Source organism: Cavia porcellus, unplaced genomic scaffold, assembly GCF_034190915.1.
Source record: "Cavia porcellus strain 051 isolate PalLab524CR breed Dunkin Hartley unplaced genomic scaffold, mCavPor4.1 scaffold_12, whole genome shotgun sequence".
Classification (NCBI taxonomy): domain Eukaryota; kingdom Metazoa; phylum Chordata; class Mammalia; order Rodentia; family Caviidae; genus Cavia; species Cavia porcellus.
In genome coordinates this window covers 62,242,741-62,258,469 of record NW_026947495.1, presented here as the reverse complement: position 1 = coordinate 62,258,469, position 15,729 = coordinate 62,242,741, and the positions used below count along the sequence as shown (strand labels likewise).

The window sequence follows — 15,729 nt, the reverse complement described above, 5'->3', positions numbered from 1 at the left end:
CTTCGGAGTATCTAAATAACGCACAGTGAAGAAAGATTTAATTTAAGTAATTTAAAACTAAATCTAATGAAGAAAACACAAACACTGGATGATACATTTCTTGGTTTACAAAGAAAAAAGACTGGGGGTGTAGCTTAGTGGTAAACTGCTTGCCTAGCATGCGTGAGTCCCTGATGACAAGTTTACCATCAGTGAGATTTTCAGTATTTTGAACAACACAGCATCCCATACATGTGTCTGCAACATTATTTGATGACCTCACTTGAGTGTATTTGAATATACAAAACACTGTGTTTACATACACCTGAATTTTATAGTTACATCTTTTTTTTTTTTTTTTTTTTTGGTCTTTTTCTTTTTTATCAGTACCAGGGATTGAACTCACGACCACACACTTGCAAGGCAGGTGCTTATGCCGCTGAGCTAAATCCCCAGCCCTATAGTTACATCTTGTATATCTAATACTAAGATACTCAAGTAAAAAGAAGACACCCCCAGAAAAGTCCAAGTGACCAGTGTTACCACACTGAGACTAAGCCTTTGGAAATCTCAGGCTCAAACCAGAAAAGTATTCTCCAGAGCCGTGGGCAAGGGTCACTGGGGAAGTGTCCCTACCAGCTTTAGAAGGGCATCACAAAGAATTCGGTGAGCGGCTTGTACCCATGTTCTGGTAAAGCTCTTCTCCTGGTATTCTCACTGTTTTAGAAATTATGGATCCAGATGAGCAATTGGAAACCCTTCATGAAGCGCTGAAACTACTGCCGCCTGCTCACTGCGAGACCCTGCGGTACCTCATGGCGCATCTAAAGAGGCAAGTTACAGGCTTGGAGTCTTAGCGCTGGCATTGTATCAAAGCTCTGAGAATAAAATAAAAGGTAAAAGAAAGGGCAGGTGATCTTTTGAATGAATAATTGTACAGCTACATTGTCTTCTTGTGAGAAGTTGTACTAGGTAAAAAAGCGCTAAAAATACTCTGCCCTCCTGTACAAGCCTGATTCTCACATGGGTGTATTTGCCATTCTGGTTTGTGTTTACACATACGCCAGGAACCAGTGTTCAGCTAAGGCTGCATTAACTATTGTGAGGGAGAAAGACTCAGAGCTGCAGGGTAAAGCAAGAACAAAGCAACTTGCAAGCCAGCTCACTTTTCTTCTTTTCTCGCTCAAAATGAGCACTTCAGACTTGGTGAAGGGATCTTAGGTTATTGAATTAGTGTTGCCAGCAAGAAACTAGGTGAAAAGTACAGGGTAAAGGATAGAAAAGACAATATTTCTGTTAGTTTGGGTTTAACACTTTCTAAAATGATTGATGGCACCAAAGCTTTGTTTCCTGCTCGATCATCTAGTTCTCTACCAGTGTAAGCAAAATTTTCACAATTATATGACTAAGTGTTATTGGTTTTCAGGTTTCAAAATATAAAACCAAATAGAAACAAAAAAGTTTATACTTGTGGATGTTTGCATTTTTCCATTTTACAATTAAGCACCATGAGTTTAAAAAAAAAACTTTCTTTAATATGCTTACAACTCCACTTATAAATTCAAGGCTGCTGTGTTTTGTATATAATTAAGTGTTCCACGCTAAAAGAAAGAATTCTCAAATTATTGTCTGTGCTATTGCTGTAGTAGTGAGAAAGGACAGAAACACTCCTAGATGGTGGCATTTACTCAGCCATTTCCTGTTCCCTTCACTCTGTTGCCTCTCTAGGCATTCAATACACTGTCCACGTTGCACAGAATACTGCACAGGAAGCAGGTGAGCCAAAGCAGAGGGAGCCAGAAGGAGCACTCAGGGTGACGTGGTCCCCTCGCTGCCTTCTACAAATGTGTCCCTGCGGCTGTAGGCTGGGGCGAGAGAATCCACAGCTGGAACTGACCCCAGACAGCCCACTTACTCCCTGCGCTAAGCCTATGCTGTCTCCTGAGGCGAACACTCTTTAGTAATGTCACCTGCTGAAGGGGAAGTTACAGAGAAGTGGCACGCGAGCTGACAGATGGACACAAGCCTTTCAGTGCCCGGGCACAGTCCAGAGCCTCGTGGCCTCCAGAGTCACGCTGTTCCTTGTGTTTTTCAGAGTGACTCTCCACGAAAAGGAGAATCTCATGAATGCAGAGAACCTGGGAATCGTCTTCGGTCCGACCCTCATGAGGTCCCCAGAACAAGACGCGATGGCTGCTTTGAATGATATACGATATCAGAGACTGGTGGTGGAGCTGCTTATCAAAAATGAAGACATTTTATTTTAATTTGAGGGGAAAGAAATGTTTTACAGATGAAGGATGTTTTATAGTAATTTAATTGGCTCCATTAGCTGAATTATCTCTTGGTTAGAGGTTTGGGCAAGTAACAGATGAAAATGAAGGAACTTTCTGTCATTTCTTAGCACCGCTCAGCTGTCCTTGTAAAACAGTGAACACGCTCTCCAGTTCTAGTAACCCTGGTGTTTATCATGTTAAGAGAAACCCGAGCTGTTGCATGCTTACCCACTTGGTAAGGAAGCCCCACGCACCAACGCAGACCTGCACCTGCCACGCCTTCGTCCTGGGTCGTCTGTGGTCGTAACCCAGCATGTTTCACAGAGTAAGCCCGTTGTGACTTTGCTTTTGGGGTCCATGCCATTGGTTTCTGCCTCTTGTACAAACACACGCACACACAGGATGAGCAGCACCCGACTGTTGCATTGCCACAGCCAATATCGTGTGCTGCCGTTTCACAAGCAGTTTATTTCCCGTTTCTCTCAAGCTCTTCTCTAACATAGTACTTTCTTTCCAGCAAAAGCTAAATGTGTTTTCAGATTTGTTACTTTAACAAGTTATCCCACCAATAAAATGTACAACACAGCATTTTCTGTTAAATTATTTGGTTTTTGGTTGTAATTTTATATTTTTATCTGGCATGCATCAATTAATTTATTAAATTTGGCTTTTAGAAATCAAAAAAAATTGACATTTTGCTTGTTTTTGCCACAAGTGGGAATATTTGACCATCTAATACTCTCATACTTTCTGTTACCTTTTATTATTAAAAGGTTTTGTTTTTTTGGTAAGCTTCTGAAATAACTTAAAACTGTTTAAAACTGGGCTGAGGACTTAGCTCAGTGGCTCAAGTGCTCGAGCGCCTGGTAAGTGCAAGATAGTTCAATCCCTGGTACCAAAAAAAAAAGTTTAAAACTAAACCCACTTACCGGATTTTTTTTTTTTTTATACTCCTGTTACTCTGACATCTAGACCATGTTCTCAACTTTTTGAGAGAGCAGACCAGTGTCTGCCTTCTAGATTCACCAGAAGAAAGGCAGCTAACTAAAAAATGACTTTAAACATTGGGCTTGTCAGAAACATCCGGGATCGACATGCACTGGGCCCACAACACTTCCCGGGGCGAGTCCCAGGGAGCTGGGCAGCTGGCAGAGCGGGATACCCTGGGTGCCTGGAGCCTACATCTGGTCCTATACTATGCAGGCCCATCAGGCCTTCAGCAAATGCCTCCGCCCAGTCCAAGCCTGTTTCCTGGTCTGAGTGTCCACCTAAAACCAAAGCTCTGTCTTGCTTTAAAAAGTAGGAAACCAAGGGGCTGGGATTTAGCTCAGCAGCATCAGCACCTGCCTTACAGGTGTGTGGTCGTGAGTTCGATCCCTGGTACCGATAAAAAAGAAAAAGACAAAAAAAAAAAAAAAAAGTAGTAAACCAGGTAGGGGGCACATGGCTATAATCCCTGCAACTCAAGAGGCTGAGCCGAGAGGATCACAAGTCCAGTGCCAGCCTGGGTGAGTTAGCAAGACCTCATCTCCAAAAACAGTAAAGCAATAATACACTGCATTTCTGAACTTTCAAGACTATCTCAAAGATAACAGGACCTGGCAGAAATACAGCTTTTCCTGCTCTCGTTTTCACCCCCAGTGGAAAGTTGGTAGTGTGCTTTCAGTGTTTACACTGAGGACAGTGGAGCTATTGAGGGAATGTGCCATCACAGCTATGAACCACCTTTGAAAAGGCTGCTGCACTAAGCACCATCACATACATAGACTGATAAAGTACACAGATCTGTTATAATTAACAAATTCTCTTTAAAGTAGAGGCCACTTAGAGGCACTAAACACAAACTGCTTTTGATCTGTGAAGTACACTTGTCAGGGAAATAAATGGTCTGATAGTCTGTCTTGGGTTAGACAAAGCCCACCGAAGTCCGTTCTCTGAAGTCTTCCTTCTGAAGAAATTCAGTGGGGCAGGAGTACATATATTACAGTGTTCCCACTCTGTCTCTCCTAAAACACCCAGAGTGTAGCTCAGTGGTGGAACACATGCTTCACTTGCGTGACTCGCCTACATTCAATCCCCAGCCTGTGAAAAACCGAAAGTCAAAGGAAGCAAATGTGGTTGACTTCCGAGAAGGCACTTTCTAGAACTGAGATGTAACTCACACAGGCGGACCCTGTGGAGACTGATTTCTCGCCCAGTTATAGCAGATGTTGAGCAGATGTTCAGGAAAGGTTGGAGCCTCGTCCTTCACCAGCTCCTTGAGGAGTGCGCTTGGTTGCCGCTTTCTTAGTCTGATGCAGGGTGTGCAGACACAGATCCCCGCTCCCTCACCTGTCAACACACCTGGACTGCTGGGTGAAACAGTCCCCCGCCACATAGGGAGGTTTGCTCAGTAATTCCCTAGAAACCTGTGTACTTGTCTTTCTCTGGCCAGTGGGGCAGTTCCTAAGCCACCACCTTTTGTGATGAAGCAGAAGTTTCACCAGGAGTGCACAGAGAGGCCCAAAAACCTCTCCACATCCCCCACCATGACACCGCAGCTTCAGTGTCAAGTGTCCACAGCGTCCTAATTTCTGTGTCTAGCCATAAAGAAACTGAGACACCAAGGATTTTCCCCTCTTCAAAATGGTTTTATTCCAAGTTGTTTATTCCAGCTGATCAGAGTAGTAGTTCACTGAACTGAGATTTTAAAATTTGCCAGTAAGGGGAAGAATGGATATATTTTTTTTCTCATCAGTAGTCTTTATTCACGTGAAAAGCTTTACAAAATCGTAGTGCTCAATTTGCTTAGCATATACAGCTGGCTCTCAATAGCACACCGTTAACATATTTAATTTTTTTTTTTTTTTTGTACTGGGGATCAAACTCAAACCCTCACAATTTGCAGGCAAGCCCTTGAGCTGCTGAGCTAAATTCCCCAGTGTTTTTTGGGTTTTGCTTTTTTTTTTTTTTTTTTTTTTTTTTTACCTTTTTGATACAGGAGCTCACCATACAGTTCAGGCTGGCCTTGAGCTCACTTTGTAGCCCAGACTGGTCTCAAACTTACAAAGATAGCTTCCTGCCTCAGCCTTTCAAGTGCTGGGACTACAGGCATGTGCCACCTCACCTGTTACATATTTTAAATGACTCAGGTTTCATAGAGAATAACACTTTTAAGAACATAGAGTATCTGGAAAATTAACTTTTTACATACTCAAATTCTAGTAACCTCTGCTTATTAAAACGCTGATTTTGTTATAGCTGATCTTTTGCTGTTACATAATCATCACTGTTTATATCAGGAATGTGATCAAAACACCCATGTCATCCTGGGACCCGGTCAGCCGACGGGAGGTCCTGCTGTTCCCTGCTTCCTCGCCAGCCCCCGACAGGCCCACAACTCACCCAGAAGGGTACACTTTCTTCTCACGTTTTAAATGAACACAGCACAAATAGGTTATTTTTCCTTTTTGGTTTTTTTGAGACAGGGTCTTGCTGGGTAGTTTAGGCAGCCCTCAAACTCAGTGACCTCCTGCCTCTGCCTCATAAGTGCCAGGATTACAGGAATGTGCCACCATGCCTGACAGATTTTGCAATTCACAGTTATTTTTACATTTTGTTGTACAGGGGGGCAGCATATCTGACTGCACAGCTGATCATGAGACAGCCGCCACTTCACTTTCATAACAGAGTGGGTATTTCTAAAACTGTTCGTGTTGAGCCAGGTGTGGTGGTACACACCTGTAATCCCAGTACTTGGGAGACTGAGGCAGGAGGATTGCTGTGAATTTGAGGTCAGCCTAGACTATATAGGGAGAACCTGTCTCATAAAACCTATAAATTTTTTTAAAAAACTATAAATTGGACTGGGGATTTATCTCAGTGGCTTAAGCACTTGCCTGGTAAGCACAAGGTCATAAATTCAATCTCTGGTACCAAAAATAAACCTGTAAATTATGTTACTTGATGAACTCAAAAGGAAAGAAAACCTCTGAATAGTTAGGACTAGCATTTTCTTGGTTCTGGTTTTTGTGGGTATTTTGTTTTTATTTATGTAGTACTGGGACTAAGCCTGGGCACTAACACTAAGCCACATGCCAGGCCTTTCTGCTTCTTAGGGATCGGTTCTCATTAGCTGCCCAGTGATTTTTTTTTTTTTTTTTTTTTTTTGTCTTTTTCCTTTTCATTGGTACCGGGGATCAAACCCATGACTGCCTGCTTGCAAGGCAGGTGCTTATGCTGTTGAGCTAAATCCCCAGCCCCTGCCCAGTGATTTTAAAGGTAGGTCCATGTGTGTGAATGAGTACTGAAACCAGGGCCTGGCGTGCAGTAGGCAGGATCTCTACTACTTAGCCGCGTCCCTAGCTTCCAATCACCATTTTATTACCCCAAAGCCTAATAGGTATTATCGACAAGTCTGCTCGAAAAGTGAAGTTTTTCTAAAATGTACACTGGAAAATCAGAGTGCTGAAATCTCTTCTCCCAATGGTACAGTTTGGTCATTGGGAAACTAGCTTCTTAGGGAAATCTTTGCAGTGATTTTATAACTTGCTGTATCACTGTATGGTGTTCGCATCTATCTTGTGTCACACTGAGGCATTTCCATCAGGAGCTGAAGCAGCAGTGTTCCTTACACGCATCACATACCGCACTTCCAAAATGGGCCACTCTGACTTGACTGGCATACATTGCAGTAACACAGAAAAGGCTAAGAAGGGCCTCAGAAAAGCAACGTGGAGGAAGATAGGTTTATTTTGGCTCATGGCTTTGGAGGTGTCAGTCCATGGGTAGCTTCTCCATTGCCTTTGAGCCTCTGGTGTGGCAGAAACACATGGAGGTAGGACATGGTAGTGGACAACAGCTTACATCACGGCCACCAGCAGGTGGAAAGACAGCATGAGCCTGTGCTTGCAGGCAGGCTCCCTCCTCCTACTGGACAGCACTGGCCACCTTCAGGTTGCGTCACCACCGTCCATTCACTGTTCCTTCTAGACACATCTAGAAATGTACTTTCCTAAATTCCTAGGTGTTTATCAATCCAGCCAACTTGACAGTCAAGATTAACCATCAGAGAGCACAACATTGCCCAGGATCTGTCAGCCTCTAACTTACAAAGATCCCTCGCAGCATCTGCCCTACTCAGCTTACACCAGCCACCATGCTGGGACTTGGAACAAGAACAGTTCCCATTCTCAGGAAACTTACTGGGTCAATTCAGCTCAACCATGCTTAATTCTGCACTTTTTCTCATTGCCCCTGTGGGCCTCAGCACTAGATATCAGCAGAAAGCCAAGGGACAGGTGGATTTGCTGTCTGCAATTCCATTTGAATGAGTTCACAATTCCATTTGGTACTCTGATCTTAAACATTTCTTCAACCAATAAAGAAAGCAGATAAAAATGAAATGGCTTCAGTGGAGCCAAGGAGTGTATTTGGAAGCATCAGAAGCATGCGTAACCCGTCCTCTGGGGAATGTGTGCTGTCTGGACTGGGACAGCATGGCATGCTTCAGGGACACGGACATTTTCAGCTGTAGACTCACTGGTCTCTCATTTCTCTTCACAAGGTGAGGCCAGCAGTCCCATCATGTCCTGGCTCACTGCCTTCATTTTGATCAATCCCACTTGTGGCAGACACTCATTCTACAAGGACAGTCTCAGCCTAACTGCTCTATGTCCCGGTGGACTGTGACTCTCACCCTAACCCACAGGACACAGCCCAGGAAATCCAGTAGATACCTGAAGCCTCAGCATAACAATCACTCCTGGTCCCCTGCTTTTGCCAACACATGCATAGCCACATACGCAAATTGAGTGTGTTTTCATCTTAGCACTTACTACATTTCTGTGGCTTTACCGTTTGCAGTTTGAGGTGCTACCGCAAAATTAGCACAAATTTCTTTTTCCTTCCTCACAGTTTCATAGATAGAATATTTGTTCTTACCCTACATCTCAGCAACCTCAGCATCATGATTTCCTTGCTTGAAGTTGAGAAGTTTTCCTTTTGGCTTCTTGTGGCTTCTTTTTGCACATCTGAAGTGCCAGTATCACTAATCTTGCCCTTTGGGGGCCACCATTAAGTAAAATAAATCTCCTAGAAGCAAGCACTGCAGTACCATAGTGATCCATCTGATAACTACGAACCAGGTGACTTGCTTAGGGCAGAATGCCCAGGACAGGGTGGGTATCTGAGGGAAAGGAAGGGTTCAGTGCTGAGATGGAGCAGAACTTTGGCAGCTGTCATCAGGCTGCTCTGGTGGGTGCACAAATCAAGCTTAATGATTGTTTTTCCCAGAATTTTCCACTGGATATTTTCAGAAACGAAAATCTCTTAAAGTAAAATATCAGATAAGGGAATACTTGTGTAATAAAAAATATATTTGGTCTTTGTCCCCAGTTCCTGGCATAGAGCTTCTAAAATGCCTGGAATTTCCTGAGTGAAGGGAGCATCTTTTGTTTTTCCTAATGAGCTCCTCTGATCACACTGAAGAGACATGGGGTGAGGCTCTCGGCAGACTCGGAGGCCACTCATCGGAAAAGCCAAGCGATTGGCGATGGCTGGTAGGAATTTACAGCCACAGTCACTGACCTTCGGAAGAGGAGGGCAGCCCGGACATTAAGCTCTGTAAAAGCTCTTGAATAATTAGATTTAATAAACTTCCCTGAGAGTGAATGTGGTGAAAGCCCTGCACCCTTCCCCACCCCGCCCTAATGCCTCTCTTCTATGTGGCTGTTCCTGAGCTGTCCCCTTTGTAATCAGCTGATACACACAAGTTTTCTCCTGAGTCTACAGACCATTCTAGCAGGTTATCAAGCCCAAGGAGCGTTTGTAGGAACCCGTGGTTTATAGCTTCCCAGTCAGGAGTGTGGGTGGTTCCCAGGGACTTATAACTGACATCAGCAGAGGGTGAGGCCTTTAACTTGCCGGGTCTGTCATCAACCCTAGTTAGGTGGTATCAGAACTGAACCAAGTTGTGGAACACCCAGGTGCCATCCTATAGTTGGAGAATTTGTAGAAAAGGCCCACACTTTTTGTGTCAGAGTGTTGTGAATATGAATACCCAATCATTAAATAAAAATTATAAGAGGCCACTCTTTTGGACAAAGCTCCTGCACTGGCCCTAAAGAACAAGCTAAAAATCAAAACAGCCATTTTGATGCTAACATTCCACCTCACCAAGCTAAAATTAAGCTGTATCTGAATTTCTAAAAAATCAGGATTTGTGCTTCAGTAGACAAATTTCCCAAAAAGATCAGTTGTAATTGGCATGGTAATAAAGTTCACGATGTCTTAACTCTTACAGGAAAAAAGTCGTCCTGAAGTAACCTGATGTTAACCAGTTATTTGCCTATCGTATTCTCTCCCTGCCTCTACTTTATGAGAAAGGTAACTTTTAAATGGCCAGTCTACTTTTGGGTTTTCTTTCTACTTCAGCCCTTTTTTGTCTATAAAACCAAACTCCTCTGCTCCCCCCATGCAAATGCTTACCTATTTTATGGAGTTCTGGAACCCAAAACAAAGCCAATGAGGACCTCTAAATTATACTCCTGCCCTTAGACACACTCCTCATTCATTAAAAACAGACTCGGAGAACCTTCACAGTCCCAAACAGTGATGAGTAAAAAAACTAAAGCTGCTGCTTCCCCTTGGTTTTATATAATCAATTAATATATATATTAATATATATTTCCCCTTGGTTTTATATAATCAAGATATTCAGTTAAAGCACCAGCCCTTCTGCAGTGTTATCAATAAAAGCTATCAAACATTTGTTGGGATGCTCTTCTGCCTTACGGTCCCTAGGACCTCAGCAAATGCTTCAGTAAGTTTTAAGGTATTTATATTTCACTAGGCCTGTTTACCACACATGGATCTTGACTCGGCTGATACATACATTAAGACCAAGCTAAGCTAAGAAAATTATGATTCATTGCTACATATTGTGAGGAAAATCCTGATTCATAAGTTTTATTGTTCTTTGCTGAATATTGTATTTTAATGCAGCCTTCCAGTCGTAATGTATTTTGTAATGTAAATATTTTTTCTTTATTGCTTATTCAACCAAATAGCATAAAACCCCAATAAGAGATGGAAGCACCATGTGGCTAGTCCAGTTTTGGGAGCTCTGTGACCCTGGGCAGCACAGGCATTTTATTGCTCTTGGACACACTTACGATTGCACTGTAGCAGAAACACCAGCACCCTGAAGCTTGGAGTCTGGGGCTGTTTGTCCACTTCGAGGGCAAAATCATGCGGCTGCCCATGCCAGCGTGGTAAAATATGAAACGGCTGAGGAATTGATGTCTGTAAAATGACACAGTGAAAGAAGTGACCATAAAAGGGACTTCGGAGGTAGAATGCCATAAAATTGGAATGTTTCTAACATGTAAACCTTTTGGCTACCATTAGAGCAGCCTTGGGCGGTTTGGTGTATTCCGATGTGTGCATGGGTACTGGTCAATCAAACCCCTAGGACTGCCCATGCGAAGAACCAAGCGCTGGCCGGATATTTGGGTACAGACAGTTTTCTAAGACTGTATTTAAGGTGCTGGGGATAGAACTCAGGGGCTTAGGTGGTTTTTGCTACCTATTACTAATATTAATATATATTTCCCCAACAACCACTAATAATATGAGCTATAAAAATTATCATAACTATAAAACTATTATTCTAATTACAGAAATAAGCCACTGCTACTTTCCCAAACATGTATAAGAAAGTTGACCGAGTTACTTGGTGATTTCTAGGTTATTATGCAGTTTAAAGAAATTGTCTTGAATTATGCATTATCACAACCGTCAGAAGAAAGAGTAGAAGGAAAATATCTGAAGATTAAAACTTTGTAAATCTTTTTCAGTTGTCTCACCTACTAAATAGAACTGGGATCTTTGGTTCTGACAATAAGAAAATGTCTCCTTGTCTACATTGAATCTTTTTACTGGTTAATTCATTATTTTGTGCTAAATGGCCACAGGCGGGTCTAAAACTGCAATTTATTCTCTCAGAGTTCTCCATTTCCTCAAATTTAGGAAATTTCAAAAGACTATTAAAGACTTAAAACAACTTAGACTTTAATAAACTTCATGGGTTAAGACAGTTGTTATTCTTACCAAAGAAAATACGTGAGAGAAATAATTTGTTGTTTCTGTTTTGTGTTATGGTCCTGGGGATTGAACCCAGGGCCTTGTACATGCCAGGCAGGTGCTGTACCACTGAGCCACATCCCCAGCCTTGCTTACTTTTTTTTTTTAAGTTGTATTTAAGCCACAGTAGAAAGGCCATGAGAGTGATATATAAAGGTCAAGGTCAAGTACATCAGCACCAGGGATCTTTCTTGGAGAGAAGCAGCCACGGAGATCCAGCAGGGAGACAGCAATCCTAGCCAGGCTCCAGGCCTCAGGCTGTCTGTGTCTCCAGCTCCACCTTGTTTAGGCCACTGCAAAGGTTCTGAGACCTTTCCATCTTCACTACCTAGAGACCTTGACAGAGCCATTTGCTGGACCCCATTCCAGGATTTCTAAACTAGGAAGCCTGGGGTGGCTCCAAGAATTTGTCACTATTTGGCCCTGAGGAGACACAGGGCAGGGGGATGTAGGCTTGGGGTGTGACCTTTGCTGGACAGGGGAGCTGGGGCAGGCGAGGCTTTGGCTCCCCCTGGAATTAGTCCCTCGGGAGGGGTATGGTGTCTGCAGGTCCCAAAGACCACAGCAGCAACAGCTCAGAGAATAAGCGAATAAAGCCGCTTCAGCGGGCTCTGCTCACCTTCAGTTTCCTCCCAGTTTCTGATCTAAGTCTGTCTCAGTCCTCAACCCATTCTTATTCAACTTGTATTCTAAACTTTGCAGTTTGCATAGCCTAAAGTAGACTTTAAATTAGGAAAAGGAAATGATTGATAAAATCAAATTTTATAAAAGTCGCAAAGAATGAGTCAAATGAACACCTACTAATTAAAATCCTTAATTAGACTAAGACTCCTTAGCAACCACTGAGAGACATTTACATGCAATAGGCACAAAACTCAAGGACCTCGGTGGCCCAACACAAAACTCAAGGACCAAGTCAAATAAACTTGGGAAATTCTATATACCAATGCCAAATTCTATATGCCAATGTGCTTCAGGAGTTTCTGCTCTTTCTCCTCTAGAAACAATAACTGCAAGGAAGATTTGTATTTCCCAAGAAGGATTTTGTCCTGAGAACTATGACGTTGGGGCTCAGAAAACAATGCCCCTCCATCCCACCAGCCGAGGTGTAGTGGCTCACGCCTGTGATCTCTGGAATCCTAGCACTCTGGAAAGCTGAAGCAGGAGGATCACAAAGTCAAGACCTGCCTGAGCAATTTAACAAGATCTTTTCTTTAAAAAGGGTGGTATGGGGTGGAATATAGCTCAGATAGGGCCTGGAGAAAGAATAGCCGAAGAGGAAGAGAAGCAAAAAGAAAAATAATCTGACACTTGGACATGTCTCATAAGCTGACATTTTCTTATTTCTCCCCCAAGCTCAAGGAGAGGCCTCCTCCAAATTCTGATTTATCCTCCATCTTCCCTTAGCCCAGCTAAAGAGAACACAGCAACCTTCCACCTGCACCCTGCAATCTCACTCTCTGTCCCAGGAAAGCTGATTTTGGAATGTGACCACACTTGGCCCAACTTTATCACAAGAAGATGTCCGTCTCCCAGCTCCTTCCAGTTCCAAAGAGAATCATTCTCCAGGTGCTTTGCCTCCCCCCTACTCAGTCCCCTGACCAGCACTGACTGTGCCTTTAAGATTGCCTGTGGCCCTCCAATATTTCCTTCTTCCCTGTGAAGAGGGTACTAAGCCGCAGTGGTCTGGCTGTACACACTGAGCACGGCTCCCCTGTCTGAGCGCCTCAGGAGTTTCTGCTCTTTCTCCTCCTGATCTTATTGCTGGTGCTTCAGGGACAGGAAGGGGCGCACCCTGCACAGACAGCCTGCACCTGAGGCCACAGAACCAGGAGACCTTTGCCGGGAAAGGTGACACTGTGGACGTCTGCTTCTGCCTTAGCAGCTTCCTGCAGATCGGTTTGCCTGACGCAGCTCCCTCGCACAGAGCTCCTTAGCACAAAGCTGCTCAAAAAGCCCTTGGACTCCCTGCCACTTTCTCTGGTTTCAAGTCACGGTTTCTCTTCTTTGAGAGATGCGTCTTAGCCTGCTTGAACCCTTAGCCTGCTGGAAACCCACCCAATCCTCCCTGACCTCCCATCCCAAGACACAGCTTAGATGCTGTGCCTGTAGCCCTTACTGCCTTGATTTCTAATTTACTGTTCTTTATTAGGTAGGTAATCTGATAAGATATTGGGGAGCCCAACAGTTATTTCAAGGGTGAAGAGCCTTGTAGTCAAATAAACTTGGAACATTCTATATACCAATGCCAATTTATGAGACGTATACTCCTGTTAGCATAATAAAGCTTCTGGAAATTTCTGAATTAAAATCAGGGGTTACTCTTAGTTCATATTTTTGAGATGGGGTCTTGCTATGTAGTCCAACCTCAAACTACTCATGATCCTCCTGCCTTAGCCTCCAAAGACTCGGGTTGTAAATGGTGTGCATCTGCATACTCATAAAAGCCTCTGCCCACACAGGCTGATTCCCACAGCTGCGTGGGCTGCCCTCCCACTGCCTGCCCCGGGCACTGCAAGGATCAGCGCTCACTGGAGCCCTGAAGTGAAGCTGGGAGACCAGAGGAAATCACCCGGAACCTCTCTTCACCGCCATCCCAGATAGGACAGCTCACTCAAGCCTTTTCACTGGCAAGCCCCCCGGTATTGGATTAGGTCTGGAGAAAACAGTACGAAAGGATCAAGACTCCCGGATCCGGCACTGTGTCTGTGTCCAAGCAAACAGAAGGTTGACTTCACAAAGCAAGGTAGTTCCTGCTGCAGGTGTGTTCCTTGATTACATTCTCATCAAGAATTAATCACTGCAGGCATGGTGTCGCACACCTATAATCCCAGCACTCAGGAGGCTGAGGCACAAGGATCACTGTGAGTTTGAGGCCAGTCTGGGCTATACATTGAGTTCAAGACAGCCTGAACTGCACAGTAGAACCTTGTCTCAAAATGCCAAAGGAGGAGGAGGAGGCAGAGGAAAGAGAGGGGAAGGAGGAGGAGAAGAAAAGGAGAAAAGGAGGAGAAGGAAAGAAAGAATCACTGTGGGAGACCAGATAGGCAGACCGAGACTAACTGGCCTCCTCTGTGAGCCTCGGGAGAAGGCAGCCTGAAGCACACAGACGCCCTGCAGGCTCTAGGGCGTTTGTACAGCTGCGATGCTGCTGTTTGCCTGGACGTGCACCACCGATGGTAGGAGGCAGATGAATCTTGCAATACTCTAACTGGTTTTTCCCATATCTGAGTGAATAAAGGCAGAGTGCACCAGTCACTCGGGGCTCTTTGTCTAAGGAAGACAAGAGTCCCCTCCCCCCACATTTTAACCTAATTCTGTGTCTCTTTGTTTTTCATCCTCTTTCGTCCCCTAGCACACACAAAACTCATAGGCTGGCTCCTTACACATCACCATTAACATTAACATTGATATTGAGAGAAACATCTATGGAGACAGACTTGAATCCTTACAGCTGTGACTGGATGTAGCAAGATAACGCTGAGCAAACGGGAGCAGATTTATCACTGTAACGCCACTTGGAAAGGAGGAAAGGAGACAGGCATTACATAAAAGGCGTTTCAAAGGCCCTCAGGTGTGGGTTCGTGGAGACCCCACTTCTCGTTCCCAATCTCTCCCTACCCCGCTCCTCTCGGTCCCACTACAGCTGCTTGCTGCAGGTCCCTGTCACAGCTCTCCAGCCGCAGAGGAAGTCAAAGTCTTTTCATGTTGTAAAACCCACGCTGTTTCAGATCTATTGAACTGAGCACAGGTTATGGCAAAATTTGCTGCTTAAAGCCATGAACTGGTCCTCTTTCTTCTTCCAAGCTCACGATGGATGGGGAACAGCAAACAGTTAGTGGAGGTTGTCCCGGGGGGAGGTGAGGATTTCTCACAAGGAATAAATGTTGAAGGCCCTTTGCGTCACTTTGCAGTGGGGAGTTGAGGAGCCTTGGAGGTGGCCAGGAGGGCAGGTCTTCTCAGTCTTAGCCTAAGGTGCAGACAAGCACAGGCTGCTGGCAAGGGCACCCCCTCCTGGCCACCCCAGACCTGCTCAAATGACATCAGTGGTCCTTTCTTCCTGGCATGTTTTGCTTGCAGTCTGGAAAGCCTGGTCCAATCAGGGCTAATCCAAAGGCCACACATGCTCAGTCAGTACTCCACATGCCAATGGCATTTGACAACTTCATGGGCAAAGGCAGAGGGTTAGGAATGGAAACCAAGCTTGCTGGCCATAAGCACTGCATTGCAGAGGAGATGAGAGAACCTGGGGAACCAGACAGGACTGGGGACCCCACCACGCCAAACCCTGAGTGCACCTTTGTACCCAGGACCCCCAGAGTCTTTCTGTGGTCAGCACTGGAATGATGGC

General features: G+C 44.4%; 1 protein-coding gene and 1 long non-coding RNA gene across 5 annotated transcripts in view; one reads left to right on the top strand and one right to left on the bottom strand.

The window, feature by feature from the left end:
* Positions 1 to 2,843, top strand: part of Chn1 (chimerin 1) — a 187,412-nt gene extending 184,569 nt beyond the window's left edge. For all 4 annotated transcript variants that reach the window (XM_063259331.1, XM_063259332.1, XM_063259333.1 and 1 more), the window contains 2 exons: positions 706 to 811; positions 2,075 to 2,843. In XM_063259331.1, the coding sequence (XP_063115401.1) occupies positions 706 to 811; positions 2,075 to 2,246 (278 nt within the window). In that variant the 3' untranslated portion in view covers positions 2,247 to 2,843. The remainder of the gene's footprint in view (positions 1 to 705; positions 812 to 2,074) is intronic.
* Positions 1 to 15,729, bottom strand: part of LOC134478315 (uncharacterized) — a 34,305-nt gene that overhangs the window by 8,523 nt on the left and 10,053 nt on the right. The window lies entirely within an intron of this gene.